Raw genomic sequence first — 20,407 nt, forward strand, 5'->3', positions numbered from 1 at the left:
AAATGCAAATTCTCTGTTGCCCTAGACCCACTGAACTGGAACCTTTGGGGATAGGACCCAGCAGTCTGCATTTTAACAAGTCGTCCAGGCCACTCCTGTCTGAAAACTCCCTTTCTGGTTCCTGTGACACAGTACTCTTCCAAACCCATCGGCTTCCCACTGCTCCACTGCTAACACCCTGGTCCCAGCCCCATTCAGCACCACCTGGATTGCCACAATTGCTTACAACTGGTTTCCCCGCCTCTAATCTTGTGCCCTTCTTTTTTTTTTTTTTTTTTTAAAGATTTTATTTATTTATTCATGATAGTCACAGAGAGAGAGAGGGGCAGAGACACAGGCAGAGAGAGAAGCAGGCTCCATGCACCGGGAGCCCGACATGGGATTCGATCCCGGGTCTCCAGGATCGCGCCCTGGGCCAAAGGCAGGCGCCAAACCGCTGCGCCACCCAGGGATCCCTTGTGCCCTTCTTAAAGTCTTATACTACACCTTTAGAGGAGGGGTGTCTTTCAAAAACATAAATCAGGTCATATTACTTCCCTGCTTCGTTAAAAGCTTCCAATGGCTTCTCATTGCACTTCCAGTGAAACCCAGGCTCCTCCACCCCACATCGTCCTCCAATTTCCCTTTCACTCCTTCCGCCCCAGGCAGCCCTTCCCGCTGCTCCTCACACGCTCCCAGCTCTTTCCTGGCTCCAGCGGGACTTTGTGATGGCCATTCCCTCTTCTGGGAACATGGGTCTGGCTCTCTCGTCCTGGACGTCTCTCAGCTCAGATGCCTCGTCTCAGTGGTGCCATTGTGTCACCCCCACTAAAGCCTGACTCCCCCACAACCATGTTCACACAATATCACCCACCTTTCCTTCTGCATGGCACATTCCATGCACTGTTTGTGTTTATCTGTCTCCTCTACTATAAGTAACTATTCCTCTTCAGTCTCTCTTGCGGCTTCTATCTACTCTGAAGCAAGAGGACCATTGGCATCCACAGCACTCTTGAGTCCTGGCTTCTACCATGTTGGGGTATCTGACAACATGGAGCCCACTTTTCTGCTTGGGCCCAGGAGGCTGGAGCTGCTATACCTGCCAGGGGCTGTTGAAGATACAGCTATTAGAACAGAGGGATGTTAACTGGTGGAGGTGGTTATGCACCAGATAGAGGAGCTGGGGAGCCATGCAGGAGCCGGTGAAGCAGTCAGGCCTTAGCAGGGGGAAGCCACTGTCACTCCAGGCTGGAGGAACAAAGCGGGGAGGTGGCACCAGCAGAGCCCAGAGACAAAATCACCTGAAAGAAGCTGGCGACCCAGTGGGATTGTCTAACTGGCTGGAGCTGTGGGGAGGCACAACCACAGGGAGAGGGACGGAATGCCATGGCCTCTTGCTCCCATTCTCCAGGCTCCTGCCACTGCTTCCTACTGAACCCCAGGTAAATCCAGGTAAAGGGGGAGACTGGGAACTGTGGTGGGGATGCAGGCAGAAAGGGGAGGATGACAAACAGATCTGGGGGCAAATACAGACTAGAGCAGCACAGCATGGATTCCCTGGTAAATCGAGGTCCCCACCATGCCCTGCTGTCCCATACCAGGCCCCGGTCACTGACTTACATCACATGTCTGGCTGCTGTAGGATTAGCATTAGGGTAGAATTTGCAACCCCACTGTTTCCGTTATCTTCTGCTGCGTAACAAATTATCCAAAAATCAAGCAGCTCAAATCAACCATTTTTTTTCCCCTCTGACTTTATATGGATCAGTTATTCAAGAAGGGCTCAGTGGAGCTGTTCTCACTTGGTGTCCATCAGATGGTTGAAGTCAGATGTTGAGTGGAGCTAGAGTTATTTGAAAACTCCACTGGCCTGGGTGGCCAAGGTGGCTCACTCACATAGCTGGCAGTGTTGCTGACTGTCAGATGAGAGGTCAGCGGGCTGTTGACCAGAGCAAATACACGTGGTCACTCCAGCATGGTGATCTGACTTGGTGGCTGGTTTCTCCCAGAGTGTGTGTCCCAAAAGTTCCGGGCAGAAGCTGCCTGGCATTTTCTGACTCATGTGAAGTCCCATAGCATTGCTTTTGCTGCTGTCTCTTGGTTGGAGCAGTCACAAAGATGCTCAGGTTTAAGATGAACCTAAATAGATTCTGCTCCTTATTGTGAGGAATCAGTGGCCACATCTTGCCACAAAAAAAATGTTCTTTGAGGTGCTAATACACATTTATTCTTTTCCTTGACTCTAGACGTTCTCTTGCGGTGAACTTCTCCATTACATTCTGGTGGCTGTGATGGTCATCTGCATAACTGTGACTCCCAGCCCTATTTGCAGCCCAGACTCTCGATGTACAGAATGGCTCCAAGGTGGGTATCCCCCAGATATTGATTGAGGTGTCCAACACCTCAGAATATCTGGATTCAGATAATTCAGATTCCTAGTTGCTTGTTGAGACTATTCTTCAAGACGAATGCCAGATTTCTTACTGAGGCATTCAGGGCCCCCATCATTTCCCATTTTAGGGACCCTGATTTGACTCCAGCCTCATCACCAACTAGTTTCTTACCTATGTACCTTTGTACACGCTCTTCCATTGACTGTGTCCTACTCATTTTTAAGACATAGTTACCTTTATTTGAAGCCTCCCTGAGCACTTACCCTCTCAGGTTAGGAGAGACATCTGCCTTAGGGCCCCAGGAATGGCCAGAGGCCATCTATCCACTGCATTTTAGGAGACTGCGTCTGTGAGACTCACCATTGCATCTGCTTCCTGCCTGGCCCTTGTGAAAGGTCTATAATGAACAATTTAAGGGATTGTGGAAGTCAGTTATTCTGATTCCTAAAGAACTATACCTTGCTATTCACTCTTATGTAGTCCTCTCCCTTTGAATCTGCCTTGGACATGTGACTTGTTTTAACCAAAAGAAGTCACCCCCTGACAGTTCTGGTCTAAGCCTTAAGCCTGGCAGCTTTTGCTTTTGTGCATTTAGAACCGCTGAGCTCCCTGCTGGGAAGACCACATGGAAAAGTCACATAGAGAGATTATGTGGAAAAGCCACGTGGAGAGCTGAGGAAGGCAGCAGATGAGAATATTTTTTGAAAGATTTTATCTATTTATTTTATTTTATTTTATTTTATTTATTTTTTAAAGATTTTTTTTATTTATTCATGAGAGACAGAGAGAGAGAGAGAGGCAGAGACACAGGCAAAGGGAAAAGCAGGCCCCATGCAGGGAGCCCGATGTGGGGCTCGATCCCGGGACTCTGGGATCATGCCCTGAGCCAAAGGCAGACACTAAACTGCTGAGCCACCCAGGCATCCCTTATCTATTTATTTTAGAGAGAGAGGGAGAAAAAGTCCCAAGCAGACTCCGCACTGAGAATGGAGCCCAACATGGGGCTCAATCCCACAACCCTGAGATCATGACCCAAGCTGAAACCAGAAGTTGCACTCTTAACTGACCTGTGCCATCTAGGGCCCCAATCTGTGACCCCTGTCCTAGCTATCCCTCAGCCATTTGAACTTTTCTTGAAACTCCAGAAATGTAAGTAAAGAAGCCCTCTTGAATGTTCTAGCCTTAGCTGACATCATGTGGCACAGAAATATGCTTCACATCTCTGGAGCATGGATCTCGGCTGTGTCCTATTCGAATTCTTGAAACACGGTTCAGTGAGCAAATAATAACATGGTTGCTGTTCTTTTTTTTTTTTTTTCATGGTTGCTGTTCTAAGCCACTAGTTTCAGGGTTTTGTTAAGCAGCAATAGCTACCTACTATAGGCTGAGTTTTCTATTTATCTGTGGGCCTCACAGAGGAAAGGGGCAGAATGTTATTCCAACATAAACTCACTGCCCAGATTAGGGCTGACATATTGTATGCATTCATTTATTCGCTCATTCTTTCATTCACTCATTTATTCTTTCACCAGATATTCACTGAGATATTCACTGCCATGTGCCAGGCTCTGTTGTAGGTCCTGCAGATACACTGGTGATCCTCTGGAGAAGGATTGGGCAGCCTGAGTCCAGAACCTAAAAATGTGTGTATCTGTTAATTCACCATTTACACTTCTAGGAATTTAGCCTTTGGAAAGAATCCAGCAAGTAGGAAAAGATTTCACTAAAAAGATTTTCATGGCACCATTTTCTAATAATAACAAACACACAAAAAACCAGAAACGAATTGGAAATAATCCCATGTCCTACTAACATTTGACAAAGATCCACGGGATGTCATTTGAAGATAAAAGGGCTCCTTGGAAGAGGAATGTGGGAATGCTGGCTCGGATGAAGTTAGATGAGCTGCTTTGTTGCAGGGATTTTTATCAGCATGCAAAGTCCATGATAACTCTACGGGACCTCCTGGGCATTTTTCCCCTGAATTTATTTGGTCAGGGAGCCTATATCAGTTAGCTATTGCTGTCAACTGTCATGCCATTTCCTTCTTCAGCATTCTGTTGACCACATCTGTTCCCAACACCTGCTCAGATTCAAGGGCGAGGGAAATAGACTCCACCCTTTGAAGGAAGTTGCTGGGAAGTCAGATGGCAAAAGGCAGGGAGACAGAGAGGGGTGAAAAAGTGGAGCCAGTTTTGTAGTCTTCCAGAGTCTTTGCTTCATGGAATGTATTAAATAAGCTAAAGTACTAGCTAATGTTAACCAAAAAACCCCCAAATTTCAGTGGCTCACTGTAATACTATAGTGTAGTTAGTAGGCTGGATGCCCCTGAGTCACCTGGGGACTCAGGCTCCTTCCATCTGGTGGCTCTGAGGTTCTTTAGTTGGCTTGCCCCTGCCACCAGTCTTCTCTATCAGTAGATGTTGAAAGAAGTGAGGGCCACAAGGTCACACCTGGAAATCCAGCGAAACACATTTGCTCATGTGCTGTTGGCTCACATAACTGACAGGGTGTGCAAAGGAGCAAAGGGAAGCCATTTTAGTGATAAATTAGCCAGTCTCTGCCACACGTTTTGGAACATGGTATCTGAAAATAGAAAAGTTTATTTATTTTTCTTGTTTATTCCCTGTCTACTAGGATGTGAGCTCTATGAGGGCAAATTTGTTCATCATTATATATCTATCACCCACCCAGGAGCCTGGAAAAATATGTGTTGAATAAAAGATTATGTGCAATAAGTGAATAAAAATTCAAGAACTTCAGAGGATATAATATTACAAATCCAATAAGACTGATATTTCTTTTTTAATGTATTTTTTTCAAGATTTTATTTATTTATTCATGAGAGACACACACAGAGGCAGAGACATAGGCAGAGGGAGAAGCAGCCTCCCCACAGGGAGCCTGAGGTGGGACTCGATCCCAGGACCCTGAGATCACGACCTGAGCCAAAGGCAGATACTCAACCACTGAGCCACCCAGGTGCCTCGAGACTGATATTTCTCAGGGGATTTTAGAAACATGAGAAATTGCTCATGTATAATGAGCACTTAGATAGGACATAGGTTAATAGGATGTGAACCCTGTAACAGAACTCAATATAACAGTGGCTTAAACAAAGTAAAATTTTATTTTTCTCTCACCAATAAAGCAAGTATAAATAGTCCAGGGCTTCATGGTGTCAGAGATCCAGGGCGCTTTAACCTATGGCTTTGCCATCCCATGGGGAGTGCCCTGTCCTGTGTGGTCCAAGATGATTCCCACCACATCCACATTCCAGGCACTGGGAAGAAGAAATCCAAATATAAAGAACTGTCCTTGAGGAGTGTGGGAAATGCTGGCTTGGATGAAGTTAGGCCCCACAGCTCTTTCCTAGCATAGGTGAACTAAGAAATGAAATCTTAGCTTTGGTGTCTAACTTAGTTTGCCCTCTGTAGCATGAGGGTCATCTCCTTGGTTACTTTCTAGGACAAGAGCAGATGTATAACAGTAAAGTCAGGTCATAGATGAACAGTCGAAGGGAATATAGCTGCTTGTTCCAGGTTCATATACATTATTTGCAAAAATGGGCAGGACACAAACTAGCATATGTGATATAGTCAGAAATCGGAAGTGTTTGCATGTATGTTGTCATTTCTGTTCATTCTGCTAGTTCTTTTTTTTTTTTTTTTCATTCTGCTAGTTCTTGTTCATGATATCTTAGATTTGTAGGAAGAACCCGAAGACCTAATATGGTTGTAATCCAGAGGGGATGTTAATCCAGGACAAGACCTAGGTTTATCTGACTTAGAGGGTACAAGGATAAGCTGTTAGTTCACATGAAGGCTAGGTGACTTCGAGCTCACTCTTACCTTGAGTGTGGTGGCCTTCAGGTCTCAGTTTAAAACAAAGAGCTGATGTTCAGACTCTCCGGCGGGGTGGATCTGGGCCTTTACTTTTGCCTCTCTAATCCCAAACCGTCTTCTGGATTGGAAAATGCTTTTAGAACAAAGTGAAGGTGCAGCACCTGGGTGGCTCAATTGGTAAAGCGCCTGCTTTCAGCTCAGGTCATGATCCCGGGGTCCTGGTATTGAGCGCCACATTGTGCTCCCTGCTCAGTGGGGAGTCTGCTTCTCCCTCTCCCTCTGCCTGCCACCTCCCCTGCTTGTGCGCTCTCTCATGCACTCTCTGTCAAACAAATAAATAAAATCTTAAAAAAAAGGGCGGGGGGAGGCATTTGAGTTCTGGGTTCCCCTCTTATTTTATTTTGGATTTTGGGTGGTATTTCCTTAATCTCTTACTAGTGCTTTGCTACTTATAGTAACTTTTCCTATATATTTCACCCTGCATTTTCATTTGTTCTTCAGTGGAGGATGCCTTCTGAATTATTAGAACACAATGGTTGGCAGCAGATGTCCCAACACACACACAAATTTGCCTTTATGTATCTGTTGTGTTTTCTGAAAATAAATATTTTAATTTTTTAAATGATAATAGAAGTTAAAAATACTCCTTGTAAAAACACAAATTTTAAAAATAAGGAAAATATAAGTACCTAAATCTCACCAACCAGAGATACTATTCTCTTGAATGTCATTCAGTTTTTGCTGTGCAGATATACACAATTTTACACATATAATTTGATATAAATATCATCTTGCTATACACATTCTTGTTAACATATATTTCCTTCACTCGCAATCCTGTTTTGCTCTTACCTTCCCCGATCTCCTATCCTGACCCAGGTCACCAAACATTACCAATGGTGGCAGCCTGAGATGTCTCCTTTCATAGCTTTCTCCAATGCCTCTCAATATGCAAACATAGGGGCACCTGGGTGGCTCAATGGTTGAGCATCTGCCTTTGGCTCAGGTCATGATTCCAGGGTCCTGGGATTGGGTCCTACATCAGGCTACCTGTGGGGAGCCTTCTTCTCCCTCTGCTTCTCTCTGTGTGTCTCTCATGAATAAATAAATAAAATTTTTAAAAAAAATATGCAAACATATATACACATATTTACAAGGGACTCTTTTGGTCACTGCTTGGCATCATACTATGTTCTTTTCTTTCTATCTTACTTTTCTCAGTTAAAATCCCTTCAAATCAGCTTGAAGAATTTTAATTCATTTACAATGACGCATTTATGATATGGATGAACCACAATTGATAAATCTATGTTGCATTGCTTTAATTATATTTTAAAGGCTTTCATTTCACAAATGAAAAGTCAGCTGTTGTGGTCTAGGATGTCTGTTCACCCCCAGTGTTGGGGCCGCATCCCTGCCAAGAGGAAGAACAGAGAAAGAGAGGAAACATCTTTGCCTCTAGGGACACAACCTGGAAGTTGTTTCTTCCCACATTCCGTTGGCCAGAAGGAAGGCCTCACCTGGCCCCAAAGAGGCTGAGAAACATAGTCTTGGCTGGGAGACCAGATGCCCAATTACAAATTCTATTTTAATAGAAGGGGAGAAAACAATATTTGCTGATCCTGCTTCACTTACCTTGCAAGTCAGCATTTGCTAGCTATTTCCCACAAGTCAAAGTGGGAAACATCTGTTTAGTTGTCAACATTGCAACTGGTAGGAAATAAAGACATCATGACACTTCTTTACCAGTTTCTTTGGTGCTTACAATTTTCATCTGTTTAAAACAATTTTTTATTCAGGTAGAATTTACACAGAGTAAAATACCTCCGTTTTAGTGTATTGTTTTATGAGTTTTGACAAGTGCATACAGTTATGTAATCATCACCACAACAAAAATGGAGAATTTTATTGTGCCCTCCACCCTAATTTCCCTCATTTCCCTTTGTAGTCAACCACTGCTTCCATTTCCAGCCCCTGGCAGGCACTGATTCAATTTCTGTCCCTATGGGCCTGCATTTTCCAGAATGTCTTATGAAAATAGATTGTATATGTAGACTTTTGAGTCTGGCACCTTTCACTTAGCATGATGTATTTCAGATTTGTCTGTGCGCCAGTGACATCCCCTACACACTGCTTAGGGACTGTTCCTACCTCCTTCTCCAAACCAGAGTTCTTTTGGATCCTGTCATTTTTTTTTAAAATTTTTTATTTATTTATGATAGTCACACACAGAGAGAGAGAGAGAGAGAGAGAGAGAGAGAGAGGCAGAGACACAAGCAGGCTCCATGCACCAGGAGCCCGACGTGGGATTCGATCCCGGGTCTCCAGGATCGCGCCCTGGGCCAAAGGCAGGCGCTAAACCGCTGCACCACCCAGGGATCCCAGATCCTGTCATTTTCTTGCAGACTTTACTCGTCAACCCCAGCCACAGGTGATTGGTTTGGGGTGGACTGGGAATTCGTGCTGTGCCAATCATAGCCCTTCCTCAGGATTCCTTCCTTTTAAAAGTGTTTTTTTTTTTTATTTTTATTTGTTAGAGAGAAGGAGCATGAGTATGGAGCAGAGGGGAAGGGGCAGAGGGAGAGGGAGAAGCTGACTCCCCCCTGAGTGGGGAGCGATCTACGGGGCTCGATCCCAGGACTCCAAGATCATGACTTTAACCTACTGAGCCACCTAGGTACCCTCTTTTCTTTTTAAATCATGGGCTCAGCAAGAGTGAGCTATTGATGACAGAAACTCTGCAACTCCATACGGAATAGAGAGGGCTGAACAAGACTGGTCCAGAGAGAAGCAGAAGCAAGCGAGAGTCTCAGAGTCAGTCTGGATCTGTCCAAAGTTCCATCATCCCCTTTCCTCTGGTGGTTGGGTGCTCACCTTTTCCTTAGAGCATGTGTAGCATTAGCCTCCAAATCTTTACAAATTCATTCTTGAGCTTCAGCTAGTTCAGGCTGGGCATCTGAAACTAGATCCAGTAGAATATAGATCTGACTGTTGTAACAAAGCCCCCCAAATAACAGTGCTACTTCCATTGTCTGTTGCTTTGGGGCACCTGGGTAGCCCAGTCAGTTAAGCATCTGACTCTTGACTTTGGCTCAGGTTGTGATCTCAGGGTCCTGGGATTGAGCCCCACATCAGGCTCCCTACTCAGTGGGGAGTCTATTTCTTCCTCTGCCCTTCCGCCTTCCCCTACTCATGCTCTCTCTCTTTCTCTCTCAAATAAATAAATAAAATATGTTTTAAAAATTAGAAAAAATTAATCTATCATTGTTAATTGCTTTGTAACAGACTAAACAGACAAAAACATAGTGGCTTAAAGCAACAATGATTTATTATTTCTCATGATTCTTTGAGCTGACTGGGTGATTCTTCTGCTCCACTTGGTGTTGCCTGGGGTCACTCAAGTGGCTGCATTTGGCTGGTGGCTGGCATGGCATGAAAGATCCAGATGAGTTCTTTCACCTGCCTGGGACCTTGGCACTTGCTATGGGCTGGGGTACCTTGGTTTTCCTCCATGTGGCCTTTCTCTCCACATACTGTCTCATCCTCTAGGGCCTCTTTGTGCAGTCTTATTCCCCAGGAAGGGAGTTTGGACTTCCTTATAGCTTGGCAGCTGGATTCCAAGAGAGTAAAACCAGAAGCTACAAGTCTTCTTAAGACCTATGCTCAGAAGTGGCTCAGCATACTTTCTACCATGTTCTTTGTCAAAGCAAGTCACAAGGTCAGCCTAGATTCAAGGACAAGGAAACTGGAGTCTCTTTGGATGAGAGAGATGGGATGTGCCTACTGGGAGGAAGAAATTCTTGGTGACCATCTTTGGAGACCACCTGCCATGAGTGTCTTTAAACAAGGTAGACCTTCCTCCATCACCAGAAGTCCAGGGTTGGTGTGGATCCTCCAAGATGATGGGCTCCTTCTGTCTTCTTGCTTTCATTTTTATGATGTTGCTCTCATCCGTTTGTCCCAAGATTCCCACATTCAAATTCCAGCAAATGAGAAAATCCAGAAGAGGAGTAGAGTGCATCCCTCCACCAAGGCTAGGACTTCTAAATTGTTCATTTACTTCCCACACTGCCCATCAGCCAGGAGGAAGTTATATGGCCACTCTAGATGCAAACGAGGCCAGAAAATACAGTCTTTGGTTTGGTGGGCAGATGCCCTGCTAAAAACCTCTTGAAAGAAGGAGCAGGGGGATACTTGGGGACACTAGCATTCTTATCGGCCAAGTGATTAATTCAAGAAGAAATGGTGGCCATGTCTGGGATACCCCTAGACCTCTGCAGAGATGAAGAGCCATGCTTAATGCAACCTGTTACTGGTGGCCGTTTAGTCCAATATTGAAAGAGTATTTACTGAGCCTCTACTATATGTGCTGGGGATACGACAGTGAACAAGGCAGAAAGGCTCCTGTTCTCATGGAGTTTCCATTCTAGAGGAAGTAGCGGACAGTATAAATGGGAACACACAATTCAGAGGATTTCAGGTATGATAAATATAGGAAGAAAATGAAACTGGTGGTGGGAGGCGACTTGAGCAATGGTGGTCAGGAGAGGCCTCCATGAGGGTGTGACATTTGAGCTGAGATCTGGAGGATGGGAAAGGTCCAGTTCTACATGGACTTTGGGGGAAAGCATCATAGGCAGGGGGAACGGCAGGTATAAAGGTCCTGGGGTGAGAATGAACTTGACTTAAACAAGAAGCAGCAAGACGGCCAGTGTAGCTAGAGTAAGGGAAGCGAGGGAAAGAGGGGGAGATGGGGAGGGCAGAAAGATGGGCAGGTCTTTATGTTAATACATGCTTTTATTTCTCTTGGTCAGGATGTCTGTTCTGTGGAGCTGCTGGATCTCTGCGTCGGTGAGTATTTACCTTTCTAAGAAACTACCCAACTCTTTCCCAACGTGTTGGCTCTATTCTTCATTTCTGCCGGCAGTGTGAGATTTCCAATCGCTCCACCTCGCTGCTGACACCTGAGATGGTCAGTCTTTTTAAGACAGTCATTCCAGTGGGTGTGTAGTGGTATTTCATTGTGGTTTAAATCCATATTTCCCTAATGGCTGATGATGTTGAGTGCCTTTTCACACGCTTGTTGGCCACTCAGGTCTCTTTTGTGACGCATCCGTTCAAAACGTGGGGCCATTTACAAAATTGGTTCTCTGGCTTTTCCAAGAACCTCCTCTGGCTGCTGGGGGGAGGATGGACTATAGGGGGCAGAAGTAGAAGCAGGGAGAGTAGGGAGGAGCTGGAGCTTCCACAGACAAGCTTGTCACAGGCGCAACACATTGCCTGCCTTCTGGCAACGTCAGCTGGGGCCTTGCCCAACTCTTGGGCTGCGGCCAGGAGAGATTGAGACACTTTGCGGATCTCATGGGAGGGTGAAGCAGCCCTACTTCCTGGAGCCTGGGCTGTGTGAGGGGTGGCTCCCAGTCAGCTGGGTGCCCTCCATCTCAGCCTTCTTTCACCCAATGGCTAATCCGCCCAGAGACGGTCCAGTCCGACCAGGCCAGGCCAACATTCTGTGGTCTGCACCAGTATAGTCATACCAGTTGCTAAAATATTTAAATACTTCATTTCTGGTTGGTAAAGAGCCTCTATCCCCCCCCCCCCCACAGATACCTGCATTCCCTTGGGATACCTCAGACTTCCTCACATCACGGCAATGGCAATTAAAAGGGGGGGGGGCTCCAGGTCTCAGACCCAGCCGTTTGGTTGCAGCTCCCTGATTGGTTGGTGCACCAGTGTGCCGGCTATGAGACTGAACTTGGGGACAGTTCAGGCCTGGCTGGAGTCGTCGGGAGGACCAGATTGGGAGGCTGAGTCTGAGGGATAGAGGGAGGATTTTTATCAAGGTGAGCCCAGAACTGGAGACTTTTAGTACTAATAACAATAACAGTAATGATGAGGGTAGTGATTCATATTCACTGAGCATATACAGAGACATCACTCTGATAGACCTCACAGAATCTTCACATAAACTGGCCCTTGCTCCGCTCCCTGCCCCCCCACAGTGTCAGTGTGCTCCCTACCCCCCCAGCACCTGAGTCAGATCAAGACCCTCCAGCCTCAGAGCTTCCTCTGATCTCTGACTGCCCGGTGGCTCACTCGGCTTCAGCCACCTTGAGGCCTGGTGTGCTGCCAGTGGGGCTTCCAGGGCCTGGTCTCTCTGTGCTCACTGCAGACCCGGTGGTGGTAGTGGAGGGGTTGTTGGTTCTTTAGCAACTGGACTCGGCCAGGCCTGGGCGATGGTGGCTGTTACCAGCCTGTGCTACCTCCGAATGGGCCCTGACTCTCCTCTGGCTTCCAAATCCGCCCACCACCAAGCGCCACTCAGAGTCTGTCCCATGACCAGCATCCAGTTTCCCCTTTTCTCCCCTAAGACCAGGCCCTGGTAGCTGTGGAGTGTGACGCCTGGATGGGGGAGGAGGGCTTCCTGCCACTGGCCCATCCCCCAGTGCCCTAACCTCAGGTTCCTCCTAGCCAGCCCCAGCTCAGGCTGGCAGTGGGGGGCGGCGGCACGACTAGAGGTCCCTGTCTCCTCCTGGGTGCCCTCCTTCTGTCCTCACTTCCAGCTACTTCCTCATTTGGTGGTCACCACGTTGTCTCCCATTTGCCTCACCCCAAACCCCCGATCCCTGTGTCTGTACTGGGTTTTATCAGCGTCACTGTCTATCCTTCTCTCTCTTTCTCCTTCCCAATCTTTCATCTTGGTTCTTTTTTCTTTCCCTCTAAGGATCAAATATCTGTCCTTGGGTCCTGGGTTTCATTATCACCTTTATTGGCTGTGTCACCTTGCCAAGTGTCTTTTTTTTTTTTTTAAGACTTTGTTTATTTATTCATGAGAGACACACAGAGAGGCAGAGACACAGGCAGAGGCAGAGTTCTGCGGAACTTGATCCCAGAACCACTGCTCAACCACTGAGCCAAAGGCAGATGCTCAACCACTGAGCCACCCCGGTGCCCCTGGGCAATGATAAGAGCAACCATCTCAGATGGGTGTGGGGGTTGAAAGAGTTAACACCGTAGGACAGAATGCCTGCAGCTTATTAGGACCCATATCCCGATGGCTCTCTGCAATATCCTATAAATATCACAAAGTTCTGATTATCAAATAATTATAGCTGGTGCTTATAAAAGGCTAACGAGTGTTGGACCCTGTTCTGGAAACATTAATTCACAAGCCCCTGCAAAATAGGTACTAATTTACTCTTCCATTTTACAGGTAAGGGAGCTGAGGCCCAGAGAGGTTGAATGACTTGTTTAAGCCAGGAAGAGGAAAAGCTGGCTTCAGTCATAGCCACTGACTGTCCTGTTGCACTGATGGCTGACCCCCGGTCAGGGGTGGATTGGTGCATGTAGCCTTTTTCTTTTTACGTCCAGTCCTTAGAGGCTATAGCGTGGCCCCCACGGTGTCTCGGCCTGATTCTTCCTGGCATTATCTGTCTCCGTCCCTCCTCCTGTATTGTCCCCTCCTCCCTTCTGCCACCGCCCACCTCAGACTTCCTCCTTCACTTGGTTGGACGCTACACCACATCCCACCGGCCCCTGGACTCTGGCGTCCAGCAGCGTCGCCTGTGTCATGGGGGTCCTTGGACCTTCCAACAGGCTCCTGTTCCTGCCTCTCCTTCTGAGCATGGGTGGTGAGTTGGGGGCTTCTACAGCTGCCTCCCGAGTCCCTGGGTCAGCTTGGGGCAGAGCGGGGTACAGGATAGAAAGAGAACCAAAAGGGAGGTGGGGGAAAGCAGATCCCTGTCCCTCAAAAGTTATGTCTGTCTCCCAGAGCCAGAGCCCCCAAGATTTGGCCTCTGGTAGAAGCAAGGGGGAAGGGACTGTCCGGGTGTCGCAATAGGACAAGTTGGGATAGAAATAGCACAGTCCAGTAGCCTTGATGCTGGCCCACAGGTCCCACCAGACACAAAATTCCACTCATTTCCTAGCTCTCAGGATCCACCCTCCCCACCTTCTGTGCCCACCCTCCTGTCACAGCCCCATGACTCAATTTACCTTCTTTTTCTCCCCTCAGGTTTCAGCCCTATCCAGGCACAGGACGGTAGGCCTAGACTCTGCAGTCTCCCTCCCTACCTCCCGAAGATCTCCCCACCTCTATCTGTTCCCCAATCTCTCTGAACCTTCCCCTGCTGACACTTCCTCCCAATTCCCAACTTCCACTGACCACCCCAAACCTTTGGGCCACATTCTCAGGATGCAACTGCCCCGTGGTGAGTCCCGGTGTGCTGGCAGGGATCGTGCTGGGGGACCTGGTGCTGACCCTCCTCATTGCCTTGGCCGTGTACTCCTTGGGCCGAATGTTTCCTCGGGGACGAGGGTCTGTGGAAGGTGAGTGGGGCTGGCGAGGGATAGCCTGGGACTCCCTGAGGGAGGAGGAAGCTCCCAAGTCACAACCATCCGAAGTGGGTGATGGAGGGGCTGATTTTGCATCAGCAAAATGGTCCCAGTTCACCACCTGAACTGTCTCTGCACTCTGCTCTACTCCCCATCCCCCAGCAGTGACCAGGAAACAGCGCATCACTGAGACAGAGTCGCCTTATCAGGTGAGAAAACCAGCTTCTCTTCCTCACATGTCCCTCCTACCCTGTAGGTGTCTGTCTTAAATACTTTCCCAGTCCCTCTAGAACCTAGACCCTAAAGCCACTTTCTGAGCAACATTGCCAACCTCAAAGATTAACGGGGCATCTGTCCAAAACGGCTTTCAATGATCAATCATGGCCTTATGCTCAGCTTACAATGTGTGAGAAAACATGGTGTTTTATGTTTGCAAGGGCACATAGAGGCCTTTGCCAGAAGGCAAGCGCTGAGTGTTCGGGACAGGATGATTTCTGGGACGAGCTCTTAAAAGAGCAGAGAACAGATTTCAGCCCCAATTCGGTAACTCTGAAGAGAGGAGTTTTAGACTTTTTTGGAAGGAGGGATCCTGTATCCCTTTGAGAAGCTGATGAAAGCTAGAGACTCCTCAGAAAAACTCACACAAAAATTTACAAAACTGTGCATGTGATCGAGGGGTGGTACAAGTATCTTGAAACCCTTCTTAAGGACTACCATGCAGGTGTGCCTAGGGTGGCTCAGTCCATTAAGCATCTGGCTCTTGATTTTGGCTCACGTCGTGGTCTCAGGGTTGTGGAATGTCTGGCTCCCTGCTCAGTGGGGAGTCTGCTTGGAACTCTCTCTCTCCCTCTCCTTCTGCCCCTCCCCCTCTCCCCCTGCTTGTGCTCTCTCTCTTTCCAAAATAAATAAATCTTTTAAAAAAAAATTCTCCTCTTGCCTCCATCCTCACATGTGCATGCTCTCTCTCTCTCTCTAAAAAAGAAAAAAAAAGGGATCCCTGGGTGGCGCAGCGGTTTGGCGCCTGCCTTTGGCCCGGGGCGCGATCCTGGAGACCCGGGATCGAATCCCACGTTGGGCTCCCGGTGCATGGAGCCTGCTTCTCCCTCTGTCTATGTCTCTGCCTCTCTCTCTCTCTCTCTGTGACTATCATAAATAAAAAAAAAAAAATGCCACCATGCAGACAGAGGCACCTTTCCATCTCTTGCCTCTCTGTCAGTGCCCTTCTACACTTTGGGGAGTCATGGGCTCCTGTGCGAAGCTAAGGGAAGCCAAACAGCCCCCTTCCCATAAAGATGTATACCCAGGCCAGTCATTCGTGTAGGATTTCAGGGATTCAGCTTGAGGGCTGCCTCTTGGGGCCATAGGTTTCCCCCCTCCCTGCCCCGCCAAATATGAGCCATGTTCTGTGAAGTCTCTTACTTACTTGCAGCCAACTTTGCTTTGTCTCACCTGGGGATTAAAAAGTCTCTTTGTAAAGTGTAAGCATCTTGAGTTTGGCCTTGTGAGGTCCAGGAAAATGAGGGAGCTTTTCGGTTATTGGGGGCAGTGACATGTTAGGGCAAAGCATGATTCTCATTTACTCAACCTTTGGTGGGATTTATTGAGCACCTACACTGCAACAGAGTTTACATCCTAGTTGGGGAGATAGACAAATGAACAGTTGAGATAATTTGGGGAGGTACCATGAAGAAATAAAGCTGATATGACAGTGACGACAGTGGGGGCAGGGTGTGGGTGAGGGGGGGAGAAATGTGATGACAAAATCAATAAATGCTTCTCTGAGAAAGTGACATGAGCTGCGACTTGAAGGGGGAGAAGGAACCATCCACGGGAATATCTAGGGAACCAGGGTTCCAGGCAGAGAGAACAGTATGTGCAAAGGCCCTGAGGCTGGGGCATGATGATGAGGTGGAGGAGAAAGGGAAACACTAAATGTACTTGATTAAAATCCAGATCTCTTCCGTGGCTGCGAGGTTGAAGAAGCTGCTAGGAGCCTTATAGGCCACTGGGAGAAGGCTGAATTTTGTTTTAAGTTTATTCAGTGGACCTCATCCACTAATGACTCCCACCGTGTCCCTCCATTAGGAGCTCCAAGGTCAGAGGTCAGATGTCTATAGTGACCTCAACACACAGAGGCCGTATTACAAATGAGCCTAAACCACGGCAGTCAACATCCTGATGCCTGGATCCACTCATTCCTGACACCTACCCTGCATCCTATTCCTACTTCCACCAAGATAAAGATCCACAGAGTGCCCTCTCTGAGAGGTCAGATTTCTCTCCATCACTGCCCCCAAATAAACGTGGCACATAAAAGATCTGTCGAGTCATCCCAGATCTTTCAGCTGAGGGGGGCTTGGATATGTGGGACTTGGGGCGGGGAGGGGGGTCATTTACCCAGAAACAGATAAGTGGGAGGGAGGCTTTGGGGACCCTGGGGTTCTTTGAGGAAGAATTAGAACCAGAGGTATTTTCAATGGCTTTATTTCACCCCAAAGTGGGGAATGTGTTTCTGTGCTGCCACACACAACACAGGAAGCAGAGGGTCAGAAGTCCAAGGTCTCACTTACACGGGGGTCAGCCCCTGCCAGGCATGTTGATGTAGATTTTGTCATGTTCTGGAGGTGGGGGAGAGAAAGCATGAGGCCTGACCACCTACCACCCACCCACATCTCCACCTTCCTGGGGACCCCCTGCCTCAGGGGTTTCCTCTGGAGTTCCCCTCCAGTCACCGCCCCCAGGGTTTCCCCAGCATCTCCTCTAGGGCTTCCCTTGGGGGGCCCCTCCCTGGGGGCCCCCTCCCTAGGGACACTTCTCCCTCCAGGCCCTACCCTGTCTCTGTCCTCACCTTGGGTGGGCCTGTGGCGTGGGCAAGCACACACAAACACTGCTGCAATGATTAGCAGCGACACCACCGCATGGGCGGCCATGAGGCCTGCCAGCAGGGGCAGACAGACAGGCTCACATCCGGAACAGGAACCTGGAGGGTGGGGCCCAGGGGAGAAGGCAGTTGAGGAAGGTTCCAGACCCTCAGGGCTACACTTTGGACACTGGGAGCAGATGAAGTCCCTGGCGGGTGTGTGTGTGTGTCTGTCTGTCTGAGATTCCCCAAGGGTGACTTGGGGGATGAAAGAGGAGGTGGGTGGGGGCCCCCAGCACAGAGAGACATACGAGGTGCTTTGGGCATAGCGGGGACTCCCTACGAAGGCTAGGGGGTAGCCGAGTCCCTGGGGCTTCAATCTGGTGATGTGGGCAGTGAGATGGCGACCCAGAGAGGACCCCAGATCCTCGGGGCTCTGATTTGGTGAGAGGTGAGCTGGTGAGCTAGAGAGCCACTGGGGCTGTTCCAGGACCCTCAGGCCACCCTGTAGGGATGGAAGCAGTACCTGAAGTGCCATGGCAGAGGGCAAGGCGTGCTCATTTCTCACCTGGGGTCACCAGAGCTGCAATCACTGTGAAAAGAGAGGGAAAGTGGATTAGCAGGGGAGAGGCAGTTTCCAAAACAGGGTGCAGGGAAAAGGTGGTACCCTGAGAAGTAACCTCCGTTTGGGAGAGAGCAAATGAGAAAGAGCCCAGATGGGTAGGGGAGTTCCCAGACACACACACAGAGATAGAAAATCAGCAGTAGAGACAGAGACAGGCCCGGCAGCGAGAAGGGGAGATGAACAGGCAACTACCCCAGACTCAGCTTCTCTCCCCCAAAGAACCAGGTCCTGAAGCTAAAACGGATCTCCAGAAAGGAGAGGGTACTGAGAGCACCTGCTCTCAGCACTCCTCCCTTCAGATGCCACCCAAGCCACCCCTCTCATAAGTCCTCTGCCTGCCAGGCCCCATAACCACTGGCTTCACCTGGGAGCAGGAGCAGGATGTCACCGGAAGGGGCCATGCTAGGCTGAGGCTAGAAGGGGTCTGGCAAGAGGCTTTGGTCCAGAGAAGTCCTGAGGAACAGTTGGGGAGTAAAGAAGCAGCAATAGCGGATGTCACTCTGCTGGTGGCAAGGCCACCTGCTTCCTGTGTGAAGGTGTGGGAGGGGGAGAAGTGGTGGGTCCCTGTGACTGCCTTTGGGGATGAACTAGGGGTAGGGTCAGAGACCAGGGAGGCTGCTATGATTGTCCAGGTGGAAGGTGACAGATGGACCAGGCTGTGGGCACTGAGGAGGTTCTGGAGAGCTTTTGGAGGTGGAACCAACAAAACTTACTGATCTTGTAGGTATGGGGTGTGTTTGAAAGAGAGGGATTCGGGATGACCAAAGCTTCTGGACTGAGCAACTGAAAAGATGGAGAAGGAGGGGAGAGGGGAGGAGGTTTAGGGGGAAAGTGCCAAGGTCTGGGGACACTGAACTGGAAATGCCGACAGATCTCCCTGTAGAACTGAATGACCACGGCTGCATCTGTGAATCCTGGGCTGGAGGATGTAAATTTTCGGGTTGATGCCTTATGGATGGCATTTAAGGCCACGAGACTGGATGAGATCACCAAGGAAGTGAGTACAGGCAGAGGAGTGCCCCTGGCCCCCAAGAATGGGGGTGAAGGGGTGGAAACAGCCAGGGAAACTGGGAAGGAACAGCATGTGAGGGAGGAGAACCAGGAGAGCAGAAGTCTCGAAAGCCGGGGGAGAAATGATTAACATAGTCCCCAAGATGGGAACTGAGAACCAGCCACCCCAGGGATGGCAGTTGGCCTGAGGGCTGGGAATTCCTGTTCTTGGTTCACAGCCATCCGGAGGCACCCAGCAAAGTACCTCCCTCGCAGTAATGAACTATTCTTAAGGATGAACGAATAGACGAGAACTGACCTCTGGAAAACAAAGTGATGTGGGGAAGAGGGAGAAATTTGAGTTCACCCAGGTCACTCTTGCCTCCCTCGGGACCAGGAAGTCCCGAACCCCAGCCTCCTCTTACCCCAGGACTCAGTAATACTGTCCCCTCCCAGCCCAGGCCCCAGAAATGGAAGCCTCCAGAACCCCCTCGGACAGAGACCCAGAAGGCCAGGCCCCCAGCGCCCTCCTCCTTCAGGTGTCCTCTGTCCCAGGCCGCTTCTCCCTCAAACCAAAGACGCCCCGCCCGTCGGGCCCCCCTCGTCCGAGGGAGGCTCAGGAGTGGGGGCCTCAATGTCAGCCCCGCCCATTCAGGGACTGGACCCGCTCTAGCGCGACGCGGGGACTCCCGGGCCTGTGGGCGGGCCCTGCCCTTGACTGGGCGGGGCCGGAGACCCAGTTTTAAAACTCGTGGGGCACGACCCTAGATCGGGGACCCGGCGGCGGCTCCGCGGGGGAAGAGCGAGGCTGGCGCAGCGCCGAGGCCGCGGCCCTGGGGGCCCGCAATCCGCGCCACGGAACCCGAGGGGTAAGTGCAGGTGGGGAGGTGGGGCGCGCGGCCCCTCGAGAGCCAGGGTGTGGGGGGTCCGGCCCCCGAGAACCGCGGGATGGGGGAGCGTCAAGCCTGGGTGCTGAGAGTGAGCGGACGCGGGCGCCCGGACTGCTGGGTGGTGATGGAGGCCGGGAGGCCGGGAGGCCGGAGGCTGGAAGCCTGGGCTCCCGGGGGCGAGGGGCCCGGGGGTTCGGACTCCTGGGTCCGGGCGGGGGTGGGTCCCCGGGTGGTGCGGGCGGAGGGGGCTGGCGGCCCGGACCCCCGCTCCTGGGGGCGTGGTGGTTTAAAAGCCGTGGGTGAGGCCGGGCCGCCGCGGGCCGCGCCGACCTCCGCCCTGCCCCCGCCCCGGGAATTCCCGCGTCTCCGCCCACGCCGGCCCCCGCGCCGAGCAGGAATTCCCCACGTGCGGGGATTCCGCGAGCTCCACGCCTGGCCGCCCGCCGGGCTCGGAGCCGGACACCTGCGGCGCGCCGCGGGGAGGGGAAGGG

The 20,407-nt window shown here is 49.9% G+C and overlaps 2 protein-coding genes across 5 annotated transcripts; one reads left to right on the plus strand and one right to left on the minus strand.

The window, feature by feature from the left end:
- The first annotated feature begins 13,691 nt into the window (after window positions 1-13,691).
- On the plus strand, window positions 13,692-16,869 carry TYROBP (transmembrane immune signaling adaptor TYROBP). Of its 2 annotated transcripts, none has more exons than XM_077853975.1 (5): window positions 13,692-13,848; window positions 14,232-14,258; window positions 14,411-14,545; window positions 14,717-14,760; window positions 16,637-16,869. In XM_077853975.1, the coding sequence occupies exons 1-5, from the start codon at window positions 13,788-13,790 to the stop codon at window positions 16,700-16,702; spliced, it is 333 nt and encodes a 110-aa protein (XP_077710101.1). In that variant the 5' UTR covers window positions 13,692-13,787; the 3' UTR covers window positions 16,703-16,869. The 2 variants fall into 2 exon arrangements, with proteins under 2 accessions (XP_077710101.1, XP_077710100.1); XM_077853974.1 differs by having other exon boundaries at window positions 13,694-13,848; window positions 14,714-14,760.
- Window positions 16,870-17,019: 150 nt separating this feature from the next.
- On the minus strand, window positions 17,020-20,129 carry HCST (hematopoietic cell signal transducer). Of its 3 annotated transcripts, XM_077854008.1 has the most exons (5): window positions 18,893-20,117; window positions 18,401-18,489; window positions 17,980-18,003; window positions 17,400-17,531; window positions 17,020-17,169 (listed from the first exon to the last, which is right to left on the minus strand). In XM_077854008.1, the coding sequence occupies exons 2-5, from the start codon at window positions 18,435-18,437 to the stop codon at window positions 17,129-17,131; spliced, it is 234 nt and encodes a 77-aa protein (XP_077710134.1). In that variant the 5' UTR covers window positions 18,438-18,489; window positions 18,893-20,117; the 3' UTR covers window positions 17,020-17,128. The 3 variants fall into 3 exon arrangements, 1 of the variants encoding a protein (XP_077710134.1); XR_013354850.1 differs by lacking the exon at window positions 17,400-17,531 and having other exon boundaries at window positions 17,938-18,003; window positions 18,401-20,129; XR_013354849.1 differs by lacking the exon at window positions 17,020-17,169 and having other exon boundaries at window positions 17,938-18,003; window positions 18,401-20,122.
- Window positions 20,130-20,407: the final 278 nt, after the last annotated feature.

This window comes from Canis aureus, chromosome 1 (genome assembly GCF_053574225.1).
Source record: "Canis aureus isolate CA01 chromosome 1, VMU_Caureus_v.1.0, whole genome shotgun sequence".
Taxonomy (NCBI): Eukaryota; Metazoa; Chordata; class Mammalia; order Carnivora; family Canidae; genus Canis; species Canis aureus.

Coding starts and splice junctions, on each gene's coding strand:
- TYROBP (XM_077853974.1), top strand. CDS start 13,788: ATGGGGGTCCTTGGACCTTCCAACAGGCTCCTGTTCCTGCCTCTCCTT. Junction 13,849..14,231: donor TCTCCTTCTGAGCATGGGTG/GTGAGTTGGGGG, acceptor TTCTCCCCTCAG/GTTTCAGCCCTATCCAGGCA. Junction 14,761..16,636: donor AGACAGAGTCGCCTTATCAG/GTGAGAAAACCA, acceptor TCCCTCCATTAG/GAGCTCCAAGGTCAGAGGTC.
- HCST (XM_077854008.1), bottom strand. CDS start 18,437: ATGGCCCCTTCCGGTGACATCCTGCTCCTGCTCCCAG. Junction 18,004..18,400: donor CATCCTGCTCCTGCTCCCAG/GTGAAGCCAGTG, acceptor CTCTTTTCACAG/TGATTGCAGCTCTGGTGACC. Junction 17,532..17,979: donor TGCAGCTCTGGTGACCCCAG/GTGAGAAATGAG, acceptor CCCACCCTCCAG/GTTCCTGTTCCGGATGTGAG.